Consider the following 10,219-nt stretch of genomic DNA (forward strand, 5'->3'; position numbering starts at 1 on the left):
CTGCATATTATTCCGTAATCTCTATTTTATGTCTATCCATATTGTCCATAGTATTTGTTACATTAGAAGTGAGATTAAAATCCTGCCAATGTTTTCACCTGCTTACAGTGGTCTCCTAAATTAAATATTAATTTTCCCCATTCTTTCTTGAATTTCTTGTCTTCTTGGTCTCTGAGTTTTCCGGCCAATTTTGCCATTCTGGCGTAGTCTTAACAGCTTGGTTTGCCATTCCTCTGGGACTCTTCCTTCTTTCCATCTCTGGGCTAGTAGCATCCATGCTGCTATTGTCGCATATATAAAGAGTCTTTTCCGTTGCTTTGGGATGTCAATACCTATAGTTCCTAATAGAAAGGCCTCTTGGGGTTTTTCCCCCCACGAACGTTATTTTAAACATTTTTTTTCCAGTTCATGATATATCATTTCCCAGAAAGCCTTTATTCCCTTACATGACCACCACAGGCATCTAAACAAACCAGCACCTCTAATTCTACAAATGGACACAGACCCTCCAAGTGTCCCAGTTTTCCAGGGACAGTCCCAGAATTACAAAACCCATTCCAGCTTCTGATGCGATTCCAGAATGTCCCTATTTCCTTGCAATAGTCTCCCAAACAGAGATAGTAATCTAAACTTCAGTTAAATACCCCTCCAAGAAGACAGAGAACAGGTTGACGACACTTTATTCTGACAGTTTTGTTTTCTCACTTGGTGAACGGAGAAGAAATTTCATGACTTCTGGTTTGCCGTGGACTGCATTGTAGTGCGGGTGTAGTCCTCCAGGAAAGACCCGATCTTCTGAAGGCTATAGGCCGGGGGGGGATGCAAGGGCGCTATGTACCCCTGTAAAAGGCTCAAAAGGATATTTTGAGCCCCTAGATCTGGCTGCTGTAGTCAGCAGACTCTCCCAGCCTGAACCACACTGCAAAGAGTGGAGGAGAGGTGGGATTGAGTCGCGAGCCCTGGGATCTGCTTGCTTCCCTCGGAAGAGAAGCCTCAAGCTTCGAGTGGATAAAGCAGCAAATTTTCCATGAAATATGTAAAAATGCTGAAGGAACTATTGGAAATTTGGATTACAATTTGGACTAAAATTGGCGTTGAAGACAGGATGAATAAAGGAAGTCCGTCCCGGCTGTGGTGAGCTTTAAATTGCATTGGGACATTCTACAAGTGCTAACGGTTCTTTTCCTTTTTTTTCTTTTGACTTTGCCTACGCTGCCAAATAACTTATCCTATACATGGTGAATTAAGGGATGTGAACCTCTCACCTGTGCATTGGGGGGGGGCACCCATTTGGGAATCAACCCACCAATTGCACTGTGCATCCAACCTGTGATTCATCTCAGAAGGCAATGCTGTGGGTACAGGTGTGTGGCATCGTGGGGCATCCTTGATGGCACATGTCACAGGCGGTGGTTGCGACTACTCTAGAGTAACGACTCTCCAGACCTTTGCCTTTTCATGCTTTTATTGAGTGCAGGCTATTTACAGTGCTAGAGCTATGCAAGGTACATCCGCTCAGTCTTGCTCAGAACCCTGGAATGGCGCGCTCCGCGTCCTCTTCCAACATAAGAGTTGGGGCACCCCAAATCTCCTCCCGCGTTTCCTCCTGCGTAATTCCGGAACCGGAGGGGAAAAGGGTCTCTTTTCCATGTTTTCCTTCTCCCCCTCTTCCCCCTCTCTCTCTTCCTGTCCCACGTGTAGCAGGGGCTCTCCTATGCTGCTAGAGCCCCGTCTCCTCCTTCCTCCTTCCTCACTGGACTCTTCCCCCTCCCCGCTGACGCTACTGCTGGTGGAAGAGCTACTCCTCAGGATGGGGGGGGCTCTCTGTACCCTTTCCCCCTCACAGTACAGGTGTATCTGGGGCTGGGATGGAAGGGGATGGGGGAGCAGTAGGTTTGTACCAAGAGAAGGAAAAGCCAAGTGGGAGCAGGTTGGGGTTGGGGGGAGGAATCCAGAGCCAAACTGGAGAGAGGCAAAGGGGAAATAAATAGGTTGGTACAGAAAGGGAGAAAGCGATTTCTCCAAAAGTGCTAGCCATGGCCCCCGACCTGCAGAGGCAGGCTCCTCTTGCACCAGCTGGCCTTGGCATCCAGGCAGTCGTCAAAGGCCCCTCGCTTAGGGATGTGATTGTGCAAGTTCAGCCTCTATGGGCAATGCGAATCCTCGGGGGCAGAAGCCCAAATACCCACATGGGCCCTGTTCCTCCTCCACAGCCTCCTTCCAGCATCACCACAAAGAGGCGCCGGCATTCAAGGGGGCAGCAGCACCCCACTCCTGAAGCGTGAGAGTAAGCAGGAAGGCAGCACCGGCATGTCCTGTGGCCCCGTGGCTTCTTCACAGCTGTGCCAAGTGGGGCCGAGCAATCCGTGTCTGCAGCCACAGTACGCAGGGAGAGAAGGAGAAAGCAGGAGGGTGAGGCAGGGTCAGTGGAAATGACATGCACTTTTTGGGAAGAGCCCTACTCAGAGCTAAGGTCCACCTGCAGCAGCATCCGGGTTCCAGCCAGATGCCCAGAAGAAAAGCCCACAAGCAGGAAATGGAGCCAACACCCCTTCCTTGCTGCTGAGGCGGATCCCCTGCCAGCTCCCTGAGCAACTGGCACCCAAAGGTAGACTGCTTCTGATCCTGGAGGCTCCATTTCACTATTCTAACTGGTAGCTTTTAATTGATGGACTTTAGGTCTGCCAAGAATTTGGTCCACCTCTCATGCCACACACATGGTGCCTTTAAAGGTCTCCAGAGGAAGCAGCCTCTGCCCCCTCTTGTGGCAGGGCGTTCCATACGTCAATCATGGCACCAGTGTGAAGAAAGACTCTTTTTCCATTCTGAACCTCCTGCCCTTTGGCTTTGTGGAATGACTTCGTATCATGAGAGGTAAACCTCCTCTTGTCCATTGTCTGCATACCACCCATAATGTTATAAACCGCTCATGCGCTTTTCTTCGTAATTCAAAAAGTCCCTTATTTTCTTTGGGAAAGGGTTTGGCTCTACCCCTGGATTGTTCTGGCTGTGCTTTTCTGCACCGCTTCTAATCCCTGCCTTGTCTCTCAGCTGTGACACACACACCAAACCCTCTTTTCTCCTACCTGCAAGGACGTATCCACTGTGTCCAGGCGTGGTCGGAAGGAGCTGCCGCTGTCACCAGCAAAGGGGTCTTCTGTGCAAAGGGCGAAGGAGGCGGAGGGGAGGGGGAGGGAGCATGTCAGTCATTTTTTTAGATTTGAGCTTCCCTTCGCCCCAGCCCAGCCTCTCCACTTGCCCACCCAGACCTCTTCCAAGAAGGGAGGGAGCCACAGAGCCAGCTAGAACCTGCTTTATTTTTACAAACTGCATTTTCAAAGCTCTGGCAAGCAAAGTGGTCTTCCCTGTTGTGATAATGCAGCCCGTAATCAGGGCTGACGCTCATCCTCCCGCTCAGGTGCCTAGCGCTCCCTTCCAGAATACATGAGACCCCCACATCTTATTTATTTCTATTCCCCCCCCCGCACCTCCTGGATCAGGGCAGGGTGGGGCAGCAGGGCATGGAAAGCCCTTCTGTCTGATTGCAGCTTGGGGACATGCCTGTGTTTGGCCTCCCCTGTTACTCATCACTTCCAATTTCCTATTGCCTTATTTCTGCATGCGTTTCTGTGCAACTTGACCCCCATCTGCAACCCTAGACCGTCTATAATTCCATTGACATATTTTCTTTCATGCATTAACCCGCAGGGCAAGGGAAGAAGGATACTTTGGGGGCCAGCAGTTGACAGGGACACCAAGGCATGCCACCCCCCCACCAAGGCCTCTCCTCCCTGGCCTAGACCTTGCCCCACCCACATACCTCCTGTGGAAGTTGCTGGGGAACTCGGAGCAGAGCGTTCAGGGTGGGACACCCAGTAGGGCCCATTTTCGTACTGCTTCTCATCATCGGGAGGCAAATGCATCAGCCTGGGAGTGGGAGACCAAGAGAGGCCGTCAGGGCAAAGGTCTCTCCTTCAGCCCATTTCTATGGCAGCTTCCAGAGTCAGCGCCAGTTGAAAACAGCAGAGACTGACCTATGGGGGGTGAGGGGGGTGACCGAAATGTGCACCTGCAGCCCCACCACCAGCAGCTGGAAATAGGGCAGAGAATGAGACAGGATAGAGCAGGGCCTTTGAGGTGCTCCATCCGGACACAAACAGCTCGGCTATCCTTTCTGCAATGTGGTTATTATTATTATTATTATTAGTAGTAGATCTCAGGGCAATTCACAGAGAATGCCTTTCCAATGCCATAGCACTTTCCCCCCAAGGTGGTCATTGAGAGAAGATGCAAAGCAGGGCAGGTCGGGACATGGAGCTGACCGAGTTGACAAGACTTTGAGTGTGGGCTCAAAGTCTCCTCCTACCTGTGTCCTTTCTCCTTCCAGCAACAGCGCCTCCAGCAGAGAAGCACGGCCAAGACCAGGATGATCAGCAGCAGCGCCGCCAGGCCCAGGGCCACCCCCACGGCCACCCCCACCTTGCTGATGCCTTGCTCACAGCGGTGGCCCACGAACCAGTAGGACTCCGACTGCTCACAGCTGTGGGAGGAAAGGCAGCGTCAAAAACCTGCAAGGAGGCAGGTAATGGGGCCCAGGATGCCTGGGTTCTTTACGGGGTGGGGAGCAGGGGGTGTTTCTGATGCTGCGTTACGGGGGGTGGCTGAGGGCCTTAATTCAAGGTGACTGGTGCCCACGGGGAATTGCACCAATTTTCATTCCCCTGTGCCACAGCCCCAGATCCTTTGCCACCACCCACTTCACCCCCTGGCTTGCTACTCACTAGCAACTGGGCCCCCCAGGGGTGACATAGCAGTTTCCGTTCACACAGCTGAAGGGGTCGGGGTGCCAAACACTGCAGTTAGAGACACACTGGAGGTCGCCACTGACGTTTCGTGCCATGTAAAATTGCTGGATGTTTTGTGCCACCACGGAGGAGTTCTTGCATTCTTTTGACAGATCTGGAAAGGGAAAGGGAGGAAGCAGAGTCAGAAATGAGAGAAGAGGAGGCTGCTGCAGGATTAGGTCCAAGGCTCCAAGGGTTCAGTATCCCAGAATGCTCAGCCACTTGTCTCTGGGAAAGGCACCAGCAGAAACACTCTCTGGCTCTGCTTCTCCCAGCAACTTATACTCAGAGTTAGGCTGACCCTGAATATGGAGGTAGTATACAGCCACAAGGAAGCCATGAAATCCTTTTCTCTCATCCTCCTTTGAAGCCATCCAAACTTGTGGCAGAGAATCCCACAGGTTAATTGCACTTGATGGGACAAAGGATTAGCCTCTGTGCATCTCAGTTGTGACTGCACTTGCAGAATCCTGGCAACACCTGCAGTGTCCACACCAGCAATGCAATTTGTTTGCATGTGGTGGTCATGTTTTCTTCCTCATACGGCTCCACCGCCTCCATCCAGACAGCCCACTGCAGCTCTTCAACATTAGGAATGTGTTATGCCACACACCAACCCCCCACCACCACCACCTCAGTCCTCACCTTCAGGGCTCAGGGGCACTGCGGTCACACGAGATGCTCCTTCAGTAAAGCAGAGCTGATCTAAAGGAGAGGGGGAAAGCAAAGGTGAGGCTTCTGAAAGGAAGAAATCACTGGGGGTAGGAGGTGGGGCATCCATGGGGAGGGACCTCTTCTTCTGCTCCCGCCCCCACCAGTCATGACTCCCTGCCACCATGCTTGAAGGAAACCCCCCTCCTGAAGGAAACTGCCACCCCTCCTACGTTCAGCCAGCCCCCTGACATCTGTCTCTGTGTGGGCCTGGCAGAAGCTGCTGGGGTTGGCTGATGTTCAAGGGGCCTGTTACTGGGTTAATGGAGAGATGGCTTTTCAGCCTCCCCCCTCAGCATGCATGGATAACACCAGCTGGCCTCAGATCTGGCATGGATGAAGCTTGCTGCCTGTGAAATGGGCACACTAGGAAGACTATGTTTTTCGCCAGTAAGCTTCCTAGAGAAACAGCATGATTGTTTGCACCAGGGGAGAGGGGGGTGGGCTTGGGCTCAGTGAAGCTGCTCAGATTCTGTAGAGAGGTGGATCCCCGTCTGTCTCACTGCTCCGATTGACAAGTAGAGAAGTGGACAAGCTCTTAAGTGCCACTGATGCTGGCAGGATTTACTCCCAAATAAGGAGGGGCAGGATTGCTGCCCTTGGTTGGCAATCTGCTTCCTCGTGACATCTGATCTGGAGACGTCTTATAAGGAACCTTTTCCTTGCACTCCATAAGCCAGATATGGAACAGGAATGTAGTGGCAAGAGCTGCCCCCAGCGTGCCATGCAAGCAAAGGAAGCCTAATGCCCCGTGGCATGCAAGCAAGGGAAGCCTTTTCGCTCATGTAGCTGCCTCACCTGTTCCGTTGAAAGTACAATTGTTTTGCAGGACCTGGATAATGTCCCTGATGGATGCATCATAAGAACCACTGAAGTTTGAGAACGGCTCACGCAGACGCACCTCATGGTCCACGATGACACTGCCTTGTCTGGAAGCAAGAAGCAGGAAGCAAGAAGGACAAATCATTTAGCCCCAGCTGTGAAGGAGCCCCCAGTTCGCCTGTTGTGAGGTGGGTTGACATGGCCTGTTCAGGGAGTGTGGTGTTTTACATCGGGGTCCAAGGAATTTGGTGGAACCCAAAACCACCCTCTCTCCAATGCTTGGTCACCAAACTTATCTATTCTTTGCCTCACCTCAGCCTAATCACATGTACACTCTGGTACCCAAAAATGCCCGCATAGAAGATGTCCATCTGCAGAGAGAGAAAGAAAATCTTAGCTCCACTGCAGTGACAATGGAATGTCAGGAGGAGCAGTCAAGAGCAGGGTCAGGCCAGGAGCAGCAGAGTGACTGCCACTTGGCAGCATCTACAGCTTAGAAGGTGTCCGTGTGAGCAATCCTGCTGGTGCTTACAACACAATCTAATGCTTACAAAAAGGCAATACCAAAAATCAGAAACAACAAAATACTCTACATTTACAAGACATTAGTTTGTTGATCTGAGAAATACCAAACCCCCAATCCCAGCAGATTCTTGGTCCCACTGAGTGCTGAGCAGGGCATCTCTATCCTGCTCTGCTCCTTTAACTCCTCCATCCTTCCAACACACCTTTGGGGTATCTCCTGTGCTGGGCATGGCTAGTCGTCAGCCCCCAGCAGGCAGAATGGGATGATTATAAAGGCTGGAAGATGACCACTGTCGCTTTAACACTCGTCTTTCAAAAGTGACAATTAGGAAAACGGTTCCTGATGTGTGTATTAGGGTATAAACGATCCGTTCCGAGCTACATATTACAGAAACAGCTTTCTATACTCATCTGATAGCTCCATTTCCAGGTATTCCAAATGAGGGAAACCTGACTGTGTTTCCAGACTTGCTGTGAATGAGCTTCACCACTGAGAAATGGAGCATGAATGAGGTCTGGACTCAGAAGAGACCATAGTGTTCTGGTGTGAGAATTTCTGGGGGTGTCATCTCTCTGTGCACTCACCTGTTCCACAAAGATCTTCACAAATGTCTTGAAGGCAGAGGAGCCGTAAATCGCCATCTCTGGGCTGAAGTTCCGATTCTTCACTGTTACAGAGACATGGATTGTGGCCACAACAGTCACTGTGATCAGAAAGCACAGGAGTCATTAAACATGAAGGTACAGCCACAGTTTCAGAGTCCATTTGTGAGGATGAGCACTTCAGGTATCCATTGAGTCGTAGGAGAATTGCAAGGATTATGGAAACAACATGAATCACCTATGGATCCACACCAAAGTGTGCAGAGAAAGGGCACTGGTATAGGGTGTGAAATACACTGGAATGTGCGTGTATCAGCTCAGTGTAGTCTACTTCAGCTGACACAAACTCTCCAAGTCCTGAGGCAGGTGACATTCTTGTTCAGCTGCTGCTGCTGCTGCTGCTGCTGCTGCTGCTGCTGCTGCTGCTGCTGCTGCTATCAGAAGCTTTTTAAACTGAAGGTGGCAGGGTGGTGCCACAGAAGCAACACACCATTTTGAAGCAAGCAACTTGACCATCTTTCCTTGCAAACCAATTGAGGGCTCATCCACACTGCTCATCCACACCAGTTGAGGGCTCTGCACTTTCCTGCAGAAAGCGGTTTTGTGCTGAATAGGAACAAATGGCAATTGGTTTTTCCACAAAGAGCAGGATTCCCAGGGGAAAACTGTGTAGTAAAGGCAGACCTGCTCAGACCTAGTAAGCATGCCTAGTAAGCACAGGTGAAGTGGAAAACCCCACAGACCCAAGCTTTCTAGGCATGTGGGGGGAAAGCCTGAGTAGATTGTATCTACTCAGTTACAACCAGTTTTATACATGGTTGGTATGGAAGTCATCTGCATCCAGAAAAGGCAACGTTCTATATCAAACCATGTCCAGGGGGGGCTGAAGTATTTCACTTCTTTCTCAGGATTCATAGAAGCTTTCGGTTTCTTCATGGGCCGACTTCCCTTCACAAGAGTGACAGTGCAGGCAGGGGGAGGTCAGAGGGGTTCCCCAACTTGGTGCCCTTCAGGTGTTGTTGGGCCACATTTACAAATCCTCCCTGGCCATTGGCCACGCTCACTGAGGCAGATGGGAGGACAGCCATGTCTGGAGAGCACAAGGTTAGGGAAGGCTGGCTTGGGCACTCCTGTCTCGAGACTTCAACAGAGAAACATCCAGGTCATCAAAGAAGCAAGATCACTCCCAGGAATGCAAAACAGAAAGTTTTAAGCTGCAAGACCACGAATATTGCACACCTAGGAAATTACTATACATACCTGGACATTCCTGAGCTTTTGTTTTCAAAGGAAGAGGGGGGGGGAGGCTAGTACTAATAATGCTCAGACTTACCCACTTGGACTTCATTCTTTGCCTCTTCACAACGCTGTCCAATATAGGGAGACGGACAGTGACAATGACCCCCGACTAACACTCCTCCATTAAGGCACCCGAGAGGGACAACTGTGGTGGAAGAAGCTGGATAAGAGGAAGAAAACAGAACATTAGCAACATCTAAAAGCAAGCTGACAAAAGAGCCCTCATATATGATGACGATAATACAATAATTTATGTTGTACACCTTCTAAGTTTATAGTGAGGGTGAAAGAGCAATACATAAAATCAATAAGAATGAATCAGATCTTTAGCTGCTTGCTGAAATCAACAAAGCCTACGCCAAGGGCCTGGAATTCAATAAAGGACGGGCCTCAGCCTGGAAGGAGTTACATGGTGGCTGTAAGTCGTGTGCCTTGACTCATAGAACAACTCCCACAAAGACAGTACTGCTCAAAGAGGAATATAACACATTAATAGGAATTGAATATATTCTGGACTCAAGTATATTAAGGGCATATAAATTAATGCAAGAACTTTGTACTTCGCCAAGAAGCATGTTTGCAACAAGTGCAAACCAGTAAGTGCTGCATAGGGTGTGCAAGGAGATAAACATCATTTCCATATGAAAAAATAGACCCCTAACAGAGGAATTTAAAGTTCAGAAGGCGTCAAAGTGTGTGAATGGGTAATGGTGTAAGGGAAAGAGGCCCCAATGGTGGATATTTTCATACCGGGAGACGTAGATGCACTTGATATGCTTGTTTCAGGACGCTCTTCTGTGGAACTGGAAGAGGTGGTGGATGGACTGAGCTTTTCAGTCACACTAGTTGTGCTTAGGATGGCTGTAGTACCCTCACTAAAAGGTGCAGGCAACGTGGACAGAGAAGATGTCCCTGCGGTGGAGGGTTCCTCCGAGGTGGAAGAAGCGGAGGTCACTGCCTGCGGAGTAGTGGTGTGCGGAGTAGAGTTGTCTCCTGCTGTACTCTGAGTTGAGGATTCAGTTGCAGTCGTCACAGTGGAAGAGGCAGGCGAGGTTGACAGAGAAGATGTCCCTGTGGTGGATGCTTCCTCAGAGGTAGAAGAAGCTGAGGTCACTGCCTGCAGAGTAGTAGTGTCTCCAGCTGTACTCTGAGTTGAGGGTTCACTTGCAGTGGTCACAGCGGAAGAGGTAGGCAACGTTGACAGAGAAGATGTCCCTGCGGTGGATGATTCCTCAGAGGTAGAAGAAGCTGAAGTCACTGCCTGCAGAGTAGTGTTTTCTCCTGCTGTCCTCTGAGTTGAGGGTTCACTTGCAGTGGTCACAGTGGAAGAGGCAGGCGAGGTTGAGAGAGAAGATGTCCCTGCGGTGGATGATTCCTCAGAGGTAGAGGAAGCGGAGGTCACTGCCTGCAGAGTA

General features: G+C 50.4%; 1 protein-coding gene across 1 annotated transcript; it reads right to left on the bottom strand.

Annotated features, from left to right (window-relative positions):
• Positions 1-2,030: 2,030 nt before the first annotated feature.
• Positions 2,031-7,878, bottom strand: LOC148684161 (mucin-17-like). The gene is made up of 10 exons (XM_088654883.1): positions 7,758-7,878; positions 7,488-7,606; positions 6,690-6,748; positions 6,354-6,484; positions 5,490-5,549; positions 4,782-4,959; positions 4,367-4,540; positions 3,821-3,927; positions 3,087-3,157; positions 2,031-2,144 (listed from the first exon to the last, which is right to left on the bottom strand). Exons 1-10 carry the CDS (start codon positions 7,876-7,878, stop codon positions 2,031-2,033), a joined length of 1,134 nt encoding a protein of 377 aa, XP_088511009.1.
• Between the last annotated feature and the right edge of the window lie 2,341 nt (positions 7,879-10,219).

This window comes from Zootoca vivipara, chromosome 12 (assembly GCF_965207765.1).
Source record: "Zootoca vivipara chromosome 12, rZooViv2.hap1.1, whole genome shotgun sequence".
NCBI classification, from domain to species: Eukaryota; Metazoa; Chordata; class Lepidosauria; order Squamata; family Lacertidae; genus Zootoca; species Zootoca vivipara.